The sequence below is a fragment of the Zootermopsis nevadensis genome, unplaced genomic scaffold (genome assembly GCF_977971745.1).
Source record: "Zootermopsis nevadensis isolate Lab colony 2312 unplaced genomic scaffold, Znev_1.0 Znev_ptg000028l, whole genome shotgun sequence".
NCBI lineage: Eukaryota > Metazoa > Arthropoda > Insecta > Blattodea > Termopsidae > Zootermopsis > Zootermopsis nevadensis.
The window spans coordinates 16,332,932-16,355,001 of record NW_028259160.1 but is presented as its reverse complement, the minus strand read 5'-3'; the positions used below and the strand labels follow the sequence as shown (position 1 = coordinate 16,355,001).

The window sequence follows — 22,070 nt, the reverse complement described above, 5'->3', positions numbered from 1 at the left end:
ATATTTTAGGCAGGATGCAATTCTTTGAAATCCAGTTGTAAATATTATATAGGAACGCAGAAGTTTGGTTGAAAGGGATCAAAGGTTTGTTTCAATCAAATATTCGTTTGATACGATTTCCGGTCATGCCTCAAGGCCTATTATGATCTGTGCCACTGTTAATGAAGACGATAGCACAACTGTTTGCTGCCTGTAAATGTTTTTCTTTAACTACTGATGTATTCATATCAGTGGGTTTGTATGCTTTCATCATCGTATGCCCAGAGGTACAATTTTCTAGTTATTTATTTACGATCGTGTTCATGTTTTTATCGCAGAATCGTTGTAAACAAAATAGATTATAAAGACGCAAGCAACCAAGGACCAGGAAGGAACAAATTGCGTATACAATTACGCCTGTTTGTGCTTCATTTTTTTTTTTGGGGGGGGGGGGGGGAGTGTCGACTGTGTAAAAAATGACGGCAGTACTGAAAGATAACGTTACATAAAACAGCTTCTTTGAGACGCGAATGGCGAGAACTGTAATAAAGGTTAGATTTATGCCGACCGAGCTCAAATCCAAATACTACAACGAATTTTTTTTTTTAAAAAATTGCATTTTGTCTTGCTTTATCTTACCGCATTCAGTAAATATTCAAGGATGTAATTGTTGTGGAAACTGTGTTTGCCTGTTAAATGTTTGAAGGAGTGTTGAAATAAAACCTTGATACGTTTGTTTCTTCAAGTCATTTAAAACCCCTGTTCTGATTATTGCAACAATAATTCCTTGATTAATTATATACATTTTTTGATTTATCATTCCTTGTTTTGTGCACTCTCGTCCACAAGAAAGTCGTACTTTGTGTGATGCGTTCAAGCATCCCGTTTTATCTGATTACACCCGGTTTTCCAGGAATTCAACGCAGGGCCAGAATATTGGTTCTTGGAAAGGAGATTGGTGGGCGAAGTTTGTGTGTGCGTTAAGTTAGGCGTATAATAGCTGATAGTAACTTCTGACTTTGTTAGATCACTAACTTATTGTTTCTAGAGTTTTGGCCGTGAGCTCATTGTGGGCAATAAATCATCAAGAACATCGCCTTATTGTTAGGACGAGTAACACAGAGACATTCTGGCTTGTGTTCTGTACGTGACCACTGTCTTAGACGAAGCGCGCAAGAGTTATCAGTTATATTTCTTCATGTTGATGTTGGTCTTCCGAGATTTGTAGGTAGATACTAGCGTTTCGGAGAATCATACTGCCTCCATCTTCAGGGGGAGGTGAATGAGACTGTTATCAGTACAGCTAATCCTAGTTCGTCGCTCTAAATGATACGAAAATGTTGTTTCAACTAAGTGATTATTTATACTTTCATTATCTTATACTATTTATAATGTCTTGAGCACTGTTTAAGTAACAAACCATCTACGCCCTGAATGACTGACTGAGAAACACACAAACTAACTAACTGGTTGTGTATTTAGTGCAGGTCTTTGTCGAGAAGTTCCTGAGCCATCAGAAACCGGCCCTCGTCCTCAGATATTATTTCTTTGACATCTGTCTTAATATTATCCCCCACCTACACGCGTGCTGTGCAAGTGGTGTCTTCTGTAGAGGTTTTCCGACCACGCTGCTGTATCAATTTCTAATATCTCGATTTTCTCTTGTTGTTTCGACCGTCTGATCCTACTTTCTTGGAATTCAACCCATACCTCACACCCAGTTTATTTAATATTCATTTTAATATTATCTTTACCAGTACTGTCTATGGTTGTTCAGGGCGGTCATCTGACGGCCTGGTGTTGCCTGCTATCTGGTAACCTCCCCGCATCTAACTGATGTGAAAGTACAGTTAAGAGCGTAACCAATCAGAGATGATTTATTCTGAATATGTTCCACGCGATCGACAAGTGTTCTCGAAACCGTGACCTGTCAGCTGCAGTAGTTTGGTACGACTGCTTTTCCGCTCTGTCATTCTGATCGGAGTTCCGTCAATACTCTGTTGACATTCGGTCGGGTTCCGTTGCCGCGTTGTGAGGAACTCTGCGTGCCGACGAGAAATCGGCGTTGAGGACTTCGTTTCTTTTCAATGAGTCGATTTAAGTTATCGGTACCCACGTTGTGTGGATTTTAAATTTTCACGGCGCCGTGTAGTCTGGCAGAAGTTTACCAACATTTCGGAGGTCCTTGCTGCTTCCATCATCAGGGCGATCGCACTGAAATGTCGCTAAGCTTTTACCAGAATACACTGCGCCAAAGACACAGAAGACAAAACCACCTTCATTCTCGCAGCCGTGAGAACCTCAAATCTCGACCATATTACGTCTGCGAGCAGTAAAATTACGTATTTTATTATGTGTTATTTGTGGTTTATTTAATTAAGTTTTAATAACTCAGAATATATGTAGGTTGATTAATGAATATTGAATTGGAAAGGATATGGAAGGTAGCGATTTTGGCTTAAGCTGGCTTTGAATTTGCTTGGGGGGGATTAGAAAAACCACGAACAACATTTCTTTTGTTATCGTAATGGAATTTTTAAAATCGAAGCGTGTTTGTGCTCTTTTCATACCGTTCTGAACAGAGAATTTATCAGACAAGCATTTGCGTGCTCGGACTCTGCTGTAAGTTAGGTTTTATTAATTTCGTAAACGACTAAAATCCGTTTTGGAGTTTGTGCACAACTTCAGCTGGTTTTGCGGTTTCGTAGAGAGCATTTCGTTGTTGCCATGGTAACTGTTTTCCTTCTTATTTATGTAAGAGGATTCGCTTTGTCTCTCGCGGTCTTTGTGGGAAAGTTTGTTCCTTTATAAATAAGTCAACACGAGCACAGCTGCTAGATTATAACTTCGGAATCATCACATTTGAAACACTTTGTGTAACTTGATGTTTGCGGTCTCTCATTACGGATTTGAGGACGTACAGAAATGTACGAGATATGTTGTTTTATGCCACAAGACAGCTTCAAATGTGGGTCTGTTTTTGGGTCTTTGCTTGGTAGGAAATGATGCACCTGTTTAATTCCATTGTATTAATTCGTCGGTCTGAACTTGTGAGATAGAATCGGCATGGTCTCAGGGATGCTGAGGTATGTTGCAGATTTATACTCTCGATGACGTGTTCCAGAAATAGAATGTTCTGTGTGGGAATTATCGGTATATTTAGCTTAGCATTAGGTTTCAGTAACCGATTGTATCTCATTTTGAGTATTTCGCACCAGATTCATTAAATGCAGATGTTTGAAACCACAAAAAAGTATTTTAAAAGAAGGAAACACGTAGTTGTTGGCCTTTTGGGTTATAACGCCGTGTAAACTTGTAGTCAGATGTGGATGTTTCGACTAAACTTACTGCCTCCATCTTCAGGGACACACGACTTTACATCCCAAAAGACCGACATCGACATATTCACCGTCTTGGGAGAACCTCAAGTCTCCTGAAACATTAGTAAGCTTCTTCAAGACTACACGTCGCGACAACCCAGAAGACAGCCATATTCGGACTCACTGCCACGAGAACCTGAAAACGTACTGAAGTCTCGTGTTTGGTAAACAGAGACAGTCATATTTGAAATGCGCTTTTCCACTTATATTTCGTTGAAGCTGTCTTTGCTTGGACTTAGCAGGAGGATGATCAGTTTTGGTATCTGGGGAATGCGTTTCCAACAAATAGAACCAATTACAAAGTTGCTGTGTTTCAAGTTGGGGTTATAATCGACCTCAAGATTATATAGACCATTCCTTTCTGCTAGAGCTCTCTCTTGCTTTGTTTAACAAGTAATGGAAATTCTGAGCTCGAAGCAACTGTACCTACTCGGCGCCCGCTGAATTAACATGAGCTTCCCTCGTTACATGGTTTACATTACAGTCTTCTTGCCTGCCACCCGGCGCGCACCGCGTGTCCTTCCCCCTGTACAAGCAAGGTAGACAGTCGTTTTGCTACACTCGTGTTACTGGTGTACCTGCCACTGCAGAAAACTCAATTCTGAAGTGTGTGTAAGAAAATTCAGTTTCACAGTATGGCGGACTTACCCTAACAGTGGCTAGCTTGTAAGATGTTCGAGAAACGTCCCCCGATGAAAGGAAAGAAATAATTAATGTTATATTTTAAAGTATTCCTGTTATGTTTTATGTATTATTTTTCATTATTATTTCATTATTACCGCCACGGTGGTCTAGCGGTTAGATCGCTGGCCTTGTAATCCTGGGGGTCTCGGGTTCGATTCCCGGCGGTGCCCGAATTTATAACTTGTGTTGGGCAAGGCCGTGGTCTAGGCAACACGGAGTTTTCCTCCGTGGCATCCCAACAATTACTCCATTCACACACAGAAGAAGGCAATGGCAAACCACTTCTGGATCATCTGCCAAGAACGTATATGAACAGGTCCCAGTCCGAGAAAAGGATGGAAGGATCCTGTTCATATGGACCTGTCGTCAGACAGAACACTAAATAATAAAATAGTCTAGCGGTTAGATCGCTGGCCTTGTAATCCTGGGGGTCTCGGGTTCGATTCCCGGCGGTGCCCGAATTTATAACTTGTGTTGGGCAAGGCCGTGGTCTAGGCAACACGGAGTTTTCCTCCGTGGCATCCCAACAATTACTCCATTCACACACAGAAGAAGGCAATGGCAAACCACTTCTGGATCATCTGCCAAGAACGTATATGAACAGGTCCCAGTCCGAGAAAAGGATGGAAGGATCCTGTTCATATGGACCTGTCGTCATACAGAACACTAAATAAATAAATTGAATTGAATTATTCAGTGTCGTTCAATCCCATGTATACAACTCCATTATAAAAATGTTTCTTTGGGGTGAGAATGGGAGCAGTAAGCATCTCTGAAACGTCGGACAGTTTCTATCAGACTACGTTGCCTAACAACCCAGAGCACGATAAAGTTCAGTTATACAGACATTGGACTCCAGGGAACTACAGAAATATCAGCCTTATATTAAGCACTCGTTAATGCTTATTGGATTAAGGGACACCACGTGACATGTGTTTTGTGGGAAGCAAAGACGCCATTAGCAGGAATCTTTTTTCCCGGGGATACTAACTCCAAGGTTCGGACGTCCAGTTTACAGTCGCACGCGCTTTGCGTCTGTCTGGCATTAAAGCTATTCTCCTTCCCCCGTTTTACTGTCCCGCCATCTACAAATGCACTTCAGTAGCTTTTACCGATTACAGACGTACTAATTTTTTTTTCGTCGACCGGAACGAACGTAAGTTTGCTGATAAATTTCCTTCAGTTTGAAACTATTTGAAGCACATTGGTAACTATTTGTACCACAGGATTTAATGTTCAGTAACCCGAATTTTGTGCAGAATGTGTTGTGAATGGATGTCAGAATAAGCAGCGAATATTTTTCGGAATAGAATTAACCACGTGATCTTTTGTAGGACGCGTTGTAATTAATTTGACATCTGAGTTTCAGATGTTATGTAGATGAACTTCAGGATCAGTAATACGTGGTAACTTATACGAACACTACGCCACGTCCTGCTCATCGGCATTATCTCACTCGCATTATCACAGATGTCTAACTGCTGTGTTTATCTTCATGTGTTCCATTCGCTTCATTTAGCGCGTACTCTGTGAGTGGGTTCCTTTCTTACAGTTTTCCGTGACCTTTATACCATTTTACGTTGCCAATCGCGCTGAAAGGAAACAGATTTTACCTTCGAAACGTGTTCGTCTGGTGTACTCAGAGTTTTACAAATGCTTTTTTTTATGGCTTCGAATTCTTTAAACTAATCAGCTAGCAATCTGAATGATTTGTGAGATCCTAGATTTATAATTAAGCTTATAGTTGTCCATCCGTTGAGGGTACTCGTCTTTTACGGGATCTAATGTTACATTACCGTGAAGATGGCTGCTTTTAGAGGCGTCACACAGCTTCCAGTCTGGTAGATGTCGACCGACGTTTCAGAGGAGGTTACTGCTTCCATCATCAGGGTGATGGGAACCTCAGATCTCGCTTCAACCCTTTCCCGAGTCACATTAATCCAGTCCTCACCCTTACAGTCTGATTTGTATGAAATTAATTTGAATATTTTCATCACATCCCGTTGGTTCGGATCTTAGCACGAAGTTTTATATTGAAATCTGAAAAGTGATTATTGGAATGCGAAATGTACCCAGTGGTTATCATTTCTGACAAAAACTGTTTGGAAATTTTTGGGTTCAAATGTCGTGCCCGAGACCGGATATCTTGACCGAGTTTTTACATTGTTTCTGACAGCCCTCCGGCCAAATGTCTGGACAGTATCTTAAATTCGGCCACGACCGCTAACTTCCATATCTTTCCAAATCATTAATTTGTTATCTGAACTACTGGCAGCGTCCTCAAATAAACCGTAAGGAAATTAATATGAAACACGCGGAGTGATGTGTGGTACAGACAGTACATAAAATACTTACACATCGTCTAGTGACAGTCTTCCTGCTTTTGTAGGGACAGTGGCATGTGTTGTCACGGTATATTAATTAATTCTCTATTCTCCTTACGAATGAGATGCGTCCCTTGTGGAGAATGGACGAAATTAGAGTTGTACAGTAGACGCAGTCTAATTAGACGGTTGCTACCTCAGCTTACATAGACTACAAATAATAGACTGTAAAACCAACATAGGGGCTGATTACCCTGTTCCTGAGACCATGCTGTCTTGTTTGATAAAGGGTGTCTGTCAGTTGTGTATAGTGGCCGCGTCTCGGAGGTACGCGGTTTGAATCTCACCCGGGCTGCCTTGACTTATTTATCGGTATTTCCTCAGGCTCTCCTATAAAGGACAGTGCCTAGCACATTGTCGTCGCCTTTCTGATATCTTCCAGTCACATTTTATGTTGTGTGAGTAATGTATTTGGAACAGCATTGTTAAATAATCTGAAATCAGTTTCTTAATGCAGTTATTTCGTGATCACTAAAAAAATTCTTATAATTTATGAAGAAAGTTTTGCATCTTCAAACCGTATTTAGCTCGTGACTTCGTATGCAGGTATTACAATTAAAATTCAAAAAAAGGGCACTACAATCAAGATATAAACAAACGAGGCCGAATGGACGCCTCCTTCTAGTAGACGCACGGTGAAGACTTCTCGACCATCGACCTGTATAAAATGTAAGCGATGGTAAAACATGAATAAATGGAGGTTATAACTTAATAGTTTAATCGATAGGTGGCATAATCGATGTGGGGGGGGGGGGGGGGTTGGTAGAGGGAGCTAGTATCTCGATGACGTAGTTTAAGATTATCGATATGAGATTAATTTCCGGTTTCGTTCATCAGCGATGACGTCAGAGGCAGCTGAAGGATTGCTTTGCTGAAGACAGGTTTTGTGTGTGTGTTGGATTTCGGTTCTTTGGAGTGTTTGTTATAATTATTTGAGCGGTAGGTGACCCTTAAGCTTCGGTTTAACTCTGAATTTTGAATGCGGGCTAAAGAAAGTATAAATTATTATCATACTGAGATTTACTTGTATCGAGTAAACTAATTTTTGATATTTACTGGAGTTAGGATTTGACAATTGAAGGTCATGCCTTCATCTTGTATTTATATTGTACACATCTAGTTTGTTTCTTATTATTTCCATGTAGTACATAACAAATGATCGTAATGAAAATAAGAATTTGCCGACCTGTGGGAGAAAAATATTAATTCCTTGTAAGACATTCTCCTTTTGAAGCCTGTCATTATTCTAATGATTTTCATTTTACATTTAATCTTTTTTTTGTCTATTGAATTTCCCCAGAATATTATTCCATATGACATGATGGAATGGAATTAAGCAAAGCAGACTAATTTTAAATTTTATTGTTTTCATGATTGGCGCTAATGTCCTCATAGGAAAACGTCATGAATTAAGTTTAGGCGCAATATATTCAATATGCGTTTTCCATTTTAAGTTATCATCAATTTGTGAGGAGAAGAAATCTAGTTGTTTTGTACTTTTTCAATTGTTTTATCGTTGTACCCCGTGCTCAGATTAACAAAAGTTTTTTGTTGTCAGTACAAGATGATAACTAGTTTTATTATTTCATGTACATAAATTAAATTATTTCAAAATTGCATGAATGATGCCTTTGATAGCTTGAACAGACGGTTTAAAGACAAGAAATACGTTAAATTTTAACAAACAAACTTCACGAAGATAATCAAAAATTGTACTTATTAATATTTTTATTTTGTAACACTGATATTTCATATGAGTAAGTCGCGAGGTGTGAGAATTACAGTGCCGTTACGTAATTGTCTGTGCGTGTGTGTTAACATCATGGCTACTTTTACCATCGTTAAGGCGTGTGCTCGTTATACTGAGCAGGGAAAGTCTTTAATATTTACTTTTATTTATTACAGAGACAGAATGATACTGTGGAATAAATAGTACCAGCCGTGTCAGGAGGTTGAATGAAAAAATATCATCGTGCTCGTCCTAAGGGTATTGAAGTACCCTTAGGACGAAGATGGTTCTTTAAACGTCGGTGTTTTCGCCTTTAAACCACCTTAACAAGGCTGGTAGACCAAGAAGAATTCATTAAAGCTTCAATTCTTACATAATCGTAGTTCCAATATCCAAGACATGTGTTAAGTTTCCTTGTGTTTCCTTCCCAGTCTTCCCACAGGATAATACGATGCAAATAAAAGTTATAAGTGAGAGATGACTTAACAAAGATTTTCAGAAAATCGAGGCGGCTTATTTCATACGGTTCTCAGTGTATCCTAATTTGTACTTTGCCCGGATTCAGCAGGCTTCTTGATTGATTAATGTAAACCAAATTCCGGGTTTTCAATTTATTTAATAAGCGTTTTGCTTGTCTTGAAGCAGACACAAGCATCCTTTCATCTGTGAGGCTTCTAATCATCTCTTGACAATTAATTAAATTTACGAGGTTATTGGCGTGTACAGAAAAGGCATTTGCCACGTGGATGGTCCCGCAAACCTTTCCATATCGTTTTATTTGAAGGACTTTCTTTGTTTATGCATTTCCATGGTGATGTAGAATTTCTTTTGCTCAGAGTGAACGGGTTGTTATCTGGCGTTCCGAAATGGTATGACACTTCTTTACTATTGTTCTGAAGCATAAATTAAATCCAGATAAGAAAGGGCAATATTTCTAAGGGACATGCCTCGTGCGTGACGCTGAGTGGTATAATGGAATGTTTTGGTGATACGACTCCATTTGTGTAGAACACTTTCAATTTACAAAGTTCTTGTATCTGATACACGGGATGTTTGCCTGTGTTTGCTCTATGTACCGCCTGATTTAACAACCAGGAGCTCTGTGTTTTGTATATGTGATGTATTTATGTGTTTCACGTGGTTATCAGAGTAAACAGATACATTTACCTAAACAGCATTAACCTGTTGGTCGTTGTCATGGAGACGTTGTGTTTTCTTTGAGCAACGGTTATGTTACTTAGACGAGCTTTGTCTTCAAGTTCTTTGTCCCCCCCCCGAATTCAATGATCACACTCCGTAGGCGTGTCTTGAATGGTCTCCCTGTATCTTAATATCCCTCTGGTTTTACAGGAATGAAGTTTTGTGAGCCTGCTTCTGTCAGTTATCTTTACTGGTATCTGAAAGGCAAAGAATTTACGTTTAACTCATATTTATTTTGTTCAGTAATTTTCGCTTTTAATTTTATCTCGGCCGTTACGTGCATCTGTTGACATCTGCAAATTAAATTTATTCTGATTGAAGTTTGTTAGAATTTGTGTTCTTTCCTAAACTGACGTTCACTTCCAGGAGTGTTTGCATTGCCATCATTTTATAAATTTTCCAATTTCCCTTAGCCTGCGTAAGATTTTAAATGTTTTATTTTTTGTTACGTGTATACTTTTTGACATCGATGTGTTTCATTACTGTTGAAACTGGCCACTCATCTGCATCCAGCACCGATTTTTAAGAATTTTTTGGATTTATACCTCTAATTCCCAATGCTTTATTTATTTATGGCAGTGGTATTCAACCTTTTTTGTTCGCGTACCCCCAGATATAATTTCTCTTCAACTTTGTACCCCCAAAGTTGTTGGTGTATGATTCAAGTTATACATAGTATATAATCTACATCTGAAATAAATTAAAAAAATTACATTACTGATTATTCAGTGTTTATCATAAAATAATATTTTTTTTTAAATTTCACGTACCCCCTAAGATTTCTTCGCGTACCACCGGGGGTACGCGTACCACAGCTTGAATACCACTGATTTATATGTTAAAGCACGATGAATGATTGATAAATAATGGCTTTTAAATTATATGGATGGAAACATCGGTAACCTAAATACTGTCCTAGAATTTTCCTGAAGGTGTGAAGAAAACCACGAGACTCCTCAATCTCTGAGCCGAGATACGTACCAGGGTTCTCCCGAATACAAAGCAAGCGTGATATCCACAGAGCCGCCATGTTTTTATGTCTTTATGGCGCAGTTATTTAGCGCAGGGAAAACTTGTCGTGTGCCTGACATCGTAATCGGTTTCTTAAGAAATTTCTCGTTCTAAGTATTGCTTCATTAACACGATTTACTCTGAGCGATACGACAGTTCGTGTGCATGTGGGTCAGTACTTGAAGTCAGCCGACAGCTTGCAGCAGTGAAAGTTGTTGGTTGAACTTGACTCTGCATTACGTAACACGAGCTCGTAATAATGTCAGTGTTAACACGTAACATTTTTAGTGCTATAACCGATGTATCTCGTTGATCGGACGAAGCTGAATGGGACGGGCAAGGATTGAGCCGAGTGTGAAGGATGTGAAAATTACACATTAAATTTTAGTATGAAAATCTGAAGAGAAGAGGACATTTGTGAAGATCTAGACGTAGATGGGAGGATTTTAAATAAGTAGGGTGCGAGAGTGTGGATTGGATTTATCTAGATCAGGATAGTGACCTGTGGTGGGTTTTCGTGATCATGGCAACGAACCTTAATCATGTATAGAGGACTTGACTAGCTCAGCGATTATTAATTTCGCAAGAAGGATTATGTCGTGTGTAGGGGTTTCTCATTTATCTTGAGACTTTATGCTTTTTTAAAAAAAAATCTCAGCATTGCAGTGGTTAATTCTGCCTTTTACGATCCACAGTTTTCTTAGGTAGACCCAATATGTAAGCCTTCTCTCCCTTTGCATGCTTCAAGTGAAGAGAGAACAGCGAAGTCTTCAGGAAAATATTTGGAATTGTCCCGAAAAGTGAAGATGCCAGCATGAGATATAATATTAAAATGGATATATGACTTACGTAGTGTGAAGAAGGAATCTGTATTGAACTAAGAAGATTGTCAAGTGTCCTTGTCAGAATGATAATGACCCTTCGCGTTTCAAATAAGGTGGGATTTTTCTGGCCAGCTTAGTCACTGTCAGTTTTAAAAAAAATTCTGCAGTGTGTTGTTAATCGCTGGGCTGTCAGTTATAACTGTAGAACCTTGCCCTGATATTATGGGCAATTTCTCTTTCTTCCCTTAGAGAATTTTTCTGGGATTTTGAATCTGGCGGATATTACGCATTTTTCACAGCAGACATTGATTACCCCCCCCCCCACCTTTTTTGTTTTAGTGGACTGAATTTATTTTTTCTAGCCTGCTCTCTAGTAACGTTAATAAATTCGCTGAACTTTCGGTTGTCAGACCTCAGATTGTTTGACCCTTTCTTTTGCTGATAATGTCAAGACATAAATTCAGTGTCCTGGGAGCTGGGAAATGTTTTATGAAAACCTCGTGACTTGAAAGTTCATGAAATGTAAACAACCTTCAGTAGAAAAACATGGACTTCCACAGCAGCACTTTAGCGCTAGATAACGAGCAATCATGCGAGTGTGTACGTGTGCGCGAGCTGTTACAGGGCTCGATCGTATGTGAGGGAAGTACGTATCAAACGTTGCAGTTGTGTGGAAGGTCCAGGGTTCGGTTGCTGACCTGGAGGTCAAGTGTCTTGGTTATTATTTGTCGTTTTGCAATTTTAGGTCCTCTGGGCTGTAGTAATGATGATGACTGTCGTTCTGGACTTGTAGAGGTTTACCGACGTTTCAGAGATGGTTACTGTTTCTATCACCAGTGCCAGCCCTGACCAGTTTATAGAGCACAGTGCCCCACAAGACAGTCATGATCTTTGTTTTATCACTTAATTCGCGAAAATGTTGTTATACGGGGTGTCTCATCGCTGTCAACTGTGCTGCGAAGCTAACTGTGGCCATTTTGAACACCTGCACTAGATTCGCTAACACACTAAGTGCCAGTGCTGACTTACGTAATGGTTTAGTTTATTAAAATATCTTAATTTAATTCACAGGATATTTACTTAAATCTTTTTTGGGACACTCTGTAGTAACATGAAGTAGGCTGCGGTCACTTCTTTTAACATCTTGCAGTAACGTCTCATTCTACACTGCCATAGCAGGAGTTGAGACAGAAGGCGTTGTTAAACAAAGCCATCAAACGTTGTTTGCCATTATGCTGACTGATTTTTGTTTCCATATTATTGACTAACACCGCCACGGTGGTCTAGCGGTTAGAACGCTGGCCTTGTAATCCTGGGGTCTCGGATTCGATTCCCGGCGGTGCCCGAATTTATAACTTGTGTTGGGCAAGGCCGTGGTCTAGGCAACACGGAGTTTTCCTCCGGGGGCTTCCCCGGTTTCTCCGTGGCATCCCACCAATTACTCCATTCACACACAGAAGAAGGCAATGGCAAACCACTTCTGGATCATCTGCCAAGAACGTATATGAACAGGTCCCAGTCCGAGAAAAGGATGGAAGGATACTGTTCATATGGACCTGTCGTCAGACAGAACACTAAATAAATAATAATTATTTACTAGTGGGATCGAGACCGAGCTTTTTTGAAAACACACCCGTTCATTGGGGTATCTGTAACACTGCATACGCAGTCTCGTGTTTGATATCTGTTATAATGAAAGGGGGTAGGATTATTATCCTAATGTACGCAGTGCAGAGGTGGAACCTAACTCCAAGTATAACGCATCGCATTTGATTTGCCTGTAAGCCTACAGTAAGTTTTCAGCGTATAATTGCTGAGATGTTACGTCTGTCTGCCAACGAAAGGAGCAGTGAAGCCACTCTCTTCCACAATATTTTTTTTTTGGTACAATAAAAGAGGAATTTATATTTGAAACAAAAGTACGTTTATTAGTTCACTTTATATGCCGGCTTGTCACCGCGGTTGCTTTAATCCTCTCAGCCGTACCTGCTCACCGCCCAAGCGTTCTCGTGGCTGCGTTATTATTTGCTAATTTGTAGAACAGCATCATCGCGTTGAGTTGTTGTTCCCGCACCGTCACTGCGATGTTCCTGCCATTAGTTTACACAAATTTATTTATTTTTATACGTAAATATATGCTTATGGCATTAACGTGTGTGACGTGTTCTTCATGCGTGTGAATCCTTTTATAACGTTTGGACCAGTTGAACACATTTTTTCACGTTCGCCTTGTTTAAAATTGTTACCATCAAATATTTATGTTACAGAGTCACGGTGGTCTAGCGGTCAGAACGCTGGCCTTGTAGTCCTGGGGTCTCGGGTTCGATTCCCGGCCGTGCCCGAATTTATAACTTGTGTTGGGCAAGGCCGTGGTCTAGGCAACACGGAGTTTTCCTCCGTGGCATCCCAACAATTACTCCATTCACACACAGAAGAAGGCAATGGCAAACCACTTCTGGATCATCTGCCAAGAACGTATATGGACAGGTCCCAGTCCGAGAAAAGGATGGAATGATCCTGTTCATATGGACCTGTCGTCAGACAGAACACTAAATAATAAAATAGTCTAGCGGTTAGAACGCTGGCCTTGTAATCCTGGGGTCTCGGGTTCGATTCCCGGCGGTGCCCGAATTTATAACTTGTGTTGGGCAAGGCCGTGGTCTAGGCAACACGGAGTTTTCCTCCGTGGCATCCCAACAATTACTCCATTCACACACAGAAGAAGGCAATGGCAAACCACTTCTGGATCATCTGCCAAGAACGTATATGAACAGGTCCCAGTCCGAGAAAAGGATGGAAGGATCCTGTTCATATGGACCTGTCGTCAGACAGAACACTAAAAAAAGAAATTGTTACAGCACTAATATTTCAATCGGTATCTTGACCCTTTAAAACCCAGTGGGACCTGCACATACCACAGGTTTTAACATGCATTTTGCCCACAGAGTTCTTAATAGTTTCTAGCGATTCTCGGAATAAACGCGATCATTTTCCTGAACAGTATTTCGCAATTACCGTTACCTTCAAGACGGGTTGTGTTTTCTTTGAGGTACGGACAAAATTCTTAAGTGTTATCTTGACGACTGTTCGTGCTTCAAAGGGTTGAGCAAACGGAAAGGAAAAATATAAATTTTGTTCGGCCACCATCTTGTTCCGATTTCAACATAAACATTTACTCAAATGTTGCGTGTTTTTTGAAGACACACACAGTTTCGTGACCCTCCATCAAGTAGCTCTAATGGCGCTAGTGATGGAAGTCTTGAGAATTGACTATTATTTTAAATTTAAGTCAGCATGAAACATGACCATTTTGTTTCTTTTTCTGTTCCAGGTAAGCGCGTCTCCGTTCCTATTCTGGTGGTTTACCGCAGACAGCGTGAAGGTAAAATGACTCCATCGCAACACGAAAATGTTACTTTATAGTTACTTATTTTAGCTAAGTTACCTGTTTCGTGTTACAATGCTCGTAGACTGTTCTTTTCGTTCGCTGATTACGTCTTTATTCATTTCCTCATACACTTAATTCCTGTAGCGAAACTCATTGTTCCGCATTTATTATGAAAACAAATTCAGGCCGTATTTAGATTTGCGAGACTCACGCAAAATGTGATTTAAAGAGTTTGCTCTGGCATTTCGATTAAACTTCTCCGTGTTTATTTTATGGAAAATTATGCTAATAATTTATCTGTGTTCTTAAAATGCCGGTATGTTATGTGTGTGACGTTGACGTCTGAACATGAAACCCCTCTAAGGCGATTTACATAATACAGAACAATGTTGTTTGATAAACTCTTATTAAATTGCCCGTTATCGATATTCTATAATTGTCGATTACTTTCGATTTAACAGTAGGTATGGCATTGAAGGAAGTGACTTTGAGCCTGTGTGAATCTTCTGTCTGCTCTGTTCGCTTACAGTAGGAAGTTTGGCAATGCTTTCGATGGCGCTAAAATTTCAGCAGTAGCTCTTATTTTCCGGAAATAAATTTTCTAATATTGTATAGTGTATGACGTGTATTTTATGGATTCGTTATACCTTTATTCCAGACACCCCCCCCCCCCTCCTACTAGATAATTCCTTTGAAGCCGAAGCTCATCCAAATATTAGTTAAGAATTCAGTCCGTACCGCAAAGAAAACACGAAAGTCCACCGTTACAGAGATCAACTCTAAATAATTGGTGTACACGACGATTTAGGACCCGTGTTGTACCGGTTGCATACATCCCCTGCTGGAAACTCCAAACAGTGCGATGGACTGGAATGGAATGAGACGGTATGATTGGAAGGACGCATAAAGAGAATTCAGTTACGCGTTGATAAAGTTACAGATGCAAGCGAAATGCGCAGGATGGCGAAGGTCGGAAGAAGTTTAATAAATGTTCGCAGCTGGTTTCAGACTGACAGATCTTATATTCGATTTGAGTGGGAGTAAGACGCAACACGCACACCGCAGATTCTACCTGAGCTGTCAGGTCATCAATAATACGAACCGACGGATTTCGGGGGAGCGATTCGAGTGGCTGGGAGCCGGAAACACAGATGCAGCGAGACGTTCTGGGAATAACTTAATGTCGCGCGTATTTCCAATCCTGGAAGACACTGCACATCGCTGGGTCCGATTGTACGGCTTAATGACGCATTCTGAGAATTGCAATCTTCAGTCTCGTTCTATTCGCAACGGAATTTTCAGAAACGATGAGATGAGTCAAACAGGTAACACGCATACAGGAACGCGAGACTTAGTTATTTCTCGACGTTTTCAGTTCACACGTGTTTCTAATAAGTTAATAAGTGAGGTCTTCTGGGTCTTGGTTCAGTCTTATTTGTCGTGTGTCTGTTAATTGTTTTAAATTGTATGTTTAACTTCATATTTTTTGAGATGATAAAGTTGCGTCATATTGTGATAAATATATATTTGTTTAAATCTTGTCAGTCTAATCACAATAAAATTCCTATTAAATATTAAAATATTACCATAATTAACATTTAAATATTTAAAATATATTAAAATCATGTTAAGCACGACGTACATATACAGAACAACTTCGAATACGATATTAAAATACAATAAAATCTGGAAGAAAACATCATTTTGATATCTGATAAACATCTGACTAAAGTTGCATTTAAGAAACTATATTTAAGTTTATATAATTTATACACCTGAAGATAGTTCATTTGGAACTGAAACATGTCGTGTGAAAAGTGATGTTCTAATGTAAATCGAACATTTCGATAGAGAACATCATTTTAATATATTTTAATATATTTTAAATATTTAAATGTTAATTATGGTAATATTTTAATATTTTAATATTTAATAGGAATTTTATTGTGATTAGACTGACAAGCTTTAAACAAATTCATATTTTTTATTCCCCTCATGTTTGTTGCAGACGTTTTATCAACACGCGCATAAATAAGTTTACGAGAAAGGTCAGCCTTTGTATTCTCTTTGAAATAAATAGGCGATAGGCTTTACGTAGTTCATCCGTTCGCTGTCGGAAGTTGGGGCGTGTAAAATTTCTCTGGAACGGTAGCGTATATATTTCTTATGAGTGTCCTATCCCGAGGCGTGGCTCGTTTTGTCACGTGATTCAGACGCATCTACCGACGCCCGCATGGAGATTGTGTCCCTATTCACAGGGACATAGAGCAGAAGTTTAAACTGCAATAAACTTCAGGTTGAAAGAGTCTCATTCGTTCAGCAGCTAGAATAGTATTGACTGGTACAGTTCGATTATTTTCTCATGGCCTTTTTCCTACGTTGAGGGGCGGTGGGGGGGGGTAGTGGAAGGGACGTTAATGGCAACTCAGCAGTAGGTTGACTGAAGACATTCACCGTTGCATGAAGAATATTGAGATAGGATTAACTCGTAGGACGCTTGTTGTAAACAAAAATTAATTTTACACTTAATTGACGTATCGAGAGTTGAATTTATGTGAGGAGAGTCGATTAAGTTATATGCGCAGGTAGCATTTATCGGCCTTCAGAAATTATTTGAATTGTAGTTAGAAACTGTTTTGTCGCGTGCAAGACAACTTCCTACAGTCTTGTCACAGACGTATTTTTTTCTGCATCCAGTTGCTGACGGATTCTGTTCATTATATCCCTGCCTGTTCTTACGAAGCTGAAGAATCGAACTTGATATCGATACTAGTGGGTGGGGAGGGGGAGACTAGATATCTCCAAATTGTGTGCGAAGTTACGTCAAAGAAACTGTTGATGGGTAAATGGACAGAAATAAACTTTAGTGATACTTTAAGGCTTCTAGCGGAAACTGAACACTTTTAAGAAAACAAGGAAACCCAGAACGAAACTGCTGACCTTATTGTTGTTTAAGTTTTAAAGTTTATTTAACTTGAAGGAGATGTTGGCTTAGCGTACAGACGTACGTGTTGAAGACTTCGGGTTTCTCGCGTGTCTGATGGCTCTTCGTAAGAAACTGGGTTCTTTTTGCCCCCTTCACAGATCGTTCAGCGAAACCCTGAAATATCCTTTACGCTCTATTTGCTCATTGCACACAAAGTGAATACATAATGGCAGTGCCGTGTATTTTTCTCCATGTTTCACTCCCGAAAATATCGGATTCAGATTAGGCCTCAAATTGGTTGTGTCGGTTTGGTTGATCTTGCGGGTCAGAAATATTACGATTTTTTAAAACGTTTGTATCAACCTACAAGTTTACACGTCGTTACAGCCTAAAAGGCCAAATTTATCTCCAACTCCGTGAGAATCTAAGATATCACTCGGTTATGTGTTTTATTAAGCGGTGCTGTAAATAGATAAGATGATATATCGTAGAATGATGGGTTGGATAATGAATAATTTATTGGTAAGATTTGGAAAAAATCTTAATTGCGATATCGCAGACTGTTCCAAAAGAGACTGAGAAATACCACGAACATATTCAAGAATGGACGGTTTACTGGTCGGTATTTGAACCCGGGACCTCCCGAAAAGGAAAGTAGGAACGCTGATCACTTCGCCAAGATATTTTGTTTTCACTGCTAGTATCGAAACCTGTAGAGTTTAATCCTTCGGAATCCTAGAATACAACAGCTGTGACAACTTGTTTGCCCTGAGCGTGTCTTAAATGTCAGACGACGTTCATTTCCCGCGAGTGGACGCAGTCTATGATCGTCGTCACTTTGTTCCCCGTAATAAATGTCGTCGACCGGGACAAGAACTTTCGCTGTTGGTTAATAAAGAAATGTTTTGAGAGCCATCGTGTCTCTCTGCCGACTATTCATTACACCAGTTGCAGGGTCTCAGGAAATTCATGGAGCCGAGGACAGGCCAATTTGTTTTCTGTAATTAAGATTCTCATTCAGCGAGGAACACAGTCACATACATTTTGCCTTCCCGTTCTACCAGAAAATATGTACTATGTAAACTGTTTGTTTTCCGTTTACGACAAATCTCATCCGCGTTAGAAATTGTGTACCGGGCTCGTAGATTTTCTGCTCGTAAATTCACAGTCCGCATCCTCCAGTCTTCGGCTTAACCCTTTATGGGGTCTATGTTCTTATAGGGTCTGTTTATAGGTCCTATTTGGTTATCAGAATAAACATTTTTTTGACGTAAATACGTCTATATTTTCGGGTCAGTGTCATTCGGTATAAAGTGAAAGGAAAAAGTGTAACTGCAATGTTATGTTACCAAGGAAACGTCATCTATTTACTCGGCATTGTTGTTACCTATAAAACATTTCATTACATTACATTACTTTACATTACATTCAGCTACCACAGACCCATCTTAAGCGTAACTAATTCAAGTTAAATAATCAATGTCTTAATCAAACTTTACTCAATTGTAAAGCATGTATAAAGGAAATATTTAGAATAAAGCCAATATATAAACTTCCTTTCCGTATAGACGTATTTACGTCAAAGTCTCCGGAACCGTGGTTCCACTATCACTTTTTTTATATAAATATCTTCCAAATACATTTACGAAGGGAATCAAAAGTAAGGATAATATTGGAATATTTTCGTTGTATGACTAACAACACTGTTGTGGCTTGGTCAAGGTCAGACGCTAATAAGATGCGAGAGTGGTTAAATTGAAGGGATGAGCCATACGAATAATAATTTAGTTGGGAAGAATGGAGGGGTATAGATGCAGATGTGAATGAAAATGATGGTAAAGTGTGAACTGTATTCGGCTCGCTTAAAAAGATGCCTAGATGCCGTCTCTGAATACATATGAACTGGATTTGATTACTTCAGGCGTGGTAGAATAATCTGAAATGTTTACCCAGTTGTATATACAGAATGTTTCATGTAGATAATTTCCTTCCTGTGTTAAAATTAGAACACGTTTCTTCAAGAAGTGTAGACGATAATTTAAAATATAGGCTGTAAATATGCATGAATATTTATGGCGAATTTACGAAGCAAATGCAGATAACTGCGTTGCAGTGAGTGTTCTACTTAATTGGAACACGCTGTAGATATAACAGTTTATTTCGTCGTCGTGGTAGCTTTCAGCAGTGCTTTGCCCCTTGCGTTATTGATGTTGGACTGGCTGGTGAGTTTAAAGTAGTGCCAACTATGGAACTGCATGTGTTTTGCCTATAGTGCACGCACGCACGCACACACATTAATGTGAAATATCTGCATGTTAACACGCTACCACGGGAGTGTTTATGGAGCATTCATTTGAAATATATGCCTGGACTATTTTGAGCTTCCTTGGAACTGTTTTTAGTTGTGATTAAAAATTAGCAGTTTAATAAACAGCGTTAACCAGCTGGTCTTCTGTAATGGTGAAGTGTTGTGTTTTCTTCGCGGTACGGGCTGAATTCTTAACGACTAGACGAGCTTCGGCTGTGTACAGGACTCGAAGTAAATCAGAGCTTAAACAGAGTTAACCAGTTGATCCTCGTAATGGTGAAGTGACATGTTTTCTTCGCGGTACGGGCTAAATTCTTAACTACTAGACAGGACTCGAAGTAAATCAGAGCTTAAACAGCGTTAACCAGCCGGTCTTCTGTAATGGTGAAGTGTCGTGTTTTCTTTGCGGTACGGACTGAATTCTTAAATAATATTTAGATGAGCTCTGGCTTGTTTACGTAACTTTCCAAATTATAGCTTCAACATTCGCTGACTAGCGTATCAAAATTCTGGCTTCAGAGAGTTAAGCCTGTGAATCGCATAGGCATATTAAGCGACCGCTGTCTGTAGAAGTGTAAGCCAGTGTTTTACGGACGCACTATTTGCGATTTCCTGTGCCCTTTATACTTGACGTTAATTTATTGCAGATAAAATCTGTTGTAAAGTTAATGGCCGTGGATCTCATCGCAGTCACACGTATTTTCAAAATGCGTCATTTCCGAATTTATAATGCACCTCGCGGGCCTTTAAATACGTTTATTTCTGATTTAAATATTGTATAGTGACGGCCAAAATTTATTCGATTCTGTGTTCGATTCTGGTATAGGAGGTCTGGAATAGTTGAGTCCGTTTATTTGAGTCCCATTTTTGTTTTTCATTTATGGATTTTGTAACTTTGTCACTTACGCGACGTAATATTACAGTTTTTTATGGATGTTAAATTTGTATTATATAATTTTTTATTATATCTTTTTTTTTAAAATGAAAACCTCAAATTCAGCATCGTTGTCGGTTGTAGATTCTAAGATTTTAACAATGCGTTTAGGAACTTCATGTCTTATTTTTCCGCCTACCTTTTTAGCAATTTTTTTAGTGTAAGCAGCAGTTGATCGTTGTCATGGAGACGGGTTGTGTTTTCTTTGAGGTACGGACCGAATATTTAAATCGTGGTTCAAAGGGGACTAATGAAGCGATGAGGTTTAAGTCGTAGGAGGAAGACGAAACAGCTAAGAGAACAGTTTAAGCTTTGCATTCCCGTATCGATTGCCTTCTAGCTGATGGTCAACTTCTAGCGAAAACAGGCGTCCTATTTTATCTCCCCCCAGCGATCCCATTGCATCTCCTGCACCAACCCACCAACCCACCAACCCTGTTTTACTGCAGCTTTGCTTGTTTTCAGTGACCCGTGTAACCAATTTCATTTTCGTTGCGCAGTTATCTAATTGAAATTCGATTTGAGTTCAGTTTCTTGTTCCTAAATCGGTCGTGGGTGCTAGAGTACGCGATGCTTAGGAAAATACATGGATCCATCCATCTGAGGGGAGTAGACCACTTCGGAAGACCTAGGCGTAAATGGGAGGATAATATTAAAATGGATATTAGGGAAAACGAGTTATAAAGTGAAGATTAGATTCATATGGCTCAGGATAGGAAGTAGTGGCGGAGTTTTGTGAACACGGTGATGAACCTTCGGATTTCAGAAAAGGCGATTAATTTATTGACTAGCTGAGCTACTGTTAGTATTTAAAGGTGGCCTATGCTGCGTGGAGTTCTTATTCGTATATCGCGATTGTTTTGGGCGAACTTTCTTGCTGTTTAATTGGACTAAATTATATCTTGTGTCTCACCTTTCGTGGGATTTGATGTCCACACGGGCTGTACACTAAACCTTTGCCTTGGAATAATGAAATTGTTATTGAGCCTATTTTGAACATAAGGAAATGACCTCAGGGTCCATTACCCTTGTCAGCTGATCGACTTTGAGCTTCTGAAGGACAACTCTGCTCCATGGGTTTGTTTGATACACGAATGTGTTGCTTTATTTTATAAATAAATCCGTAGGGTACTTCTTGAGGTCCACTTATATGGCCACATTCGTTAATCTAGCATAGACTTGATTCTTATTAACGTTTTGTGTTTTTGTAGTTGAAATTTCCGTATCACGTTATTGGTTCTTAATTTAACTAAATAGAGATTATGGTTTGGTGAGTCCTGTTAATGTTTCTACAAATAATATTTGTTGTGTTTCGTGTGACAA

General features: G+C 39.5%; 1 protein-coding gene across 4 annotated transcripts in view; it reads left to right on the top strand.

The window, feature by feature from the left end:
- The window catches only part of LOC110826712 (pseudouridylate synthase RPUSD2), a 210,933-nt gene that overhangs the window by 28,366 nt on the left and 160,497 nt on the right, over positions 1-22,070 (top strand). Inside the window, exon 3 of one of the 4 annotated variants that reach the window (XM_087357759.1) lies at positions 14,523-14,573. The exons of the other annotated variants lie outside the window; for them this stretch is intronic. Within the exon in view, the coding sequence (XP_087213885.1) occupies positions 14,523-14,573 (51 nt within the window). The remainder of the gene's footprint in view (positions 1-14,522; positions 14,574-22,070) is intronic. 4 annotated transcript variants of the gene reach the window in all.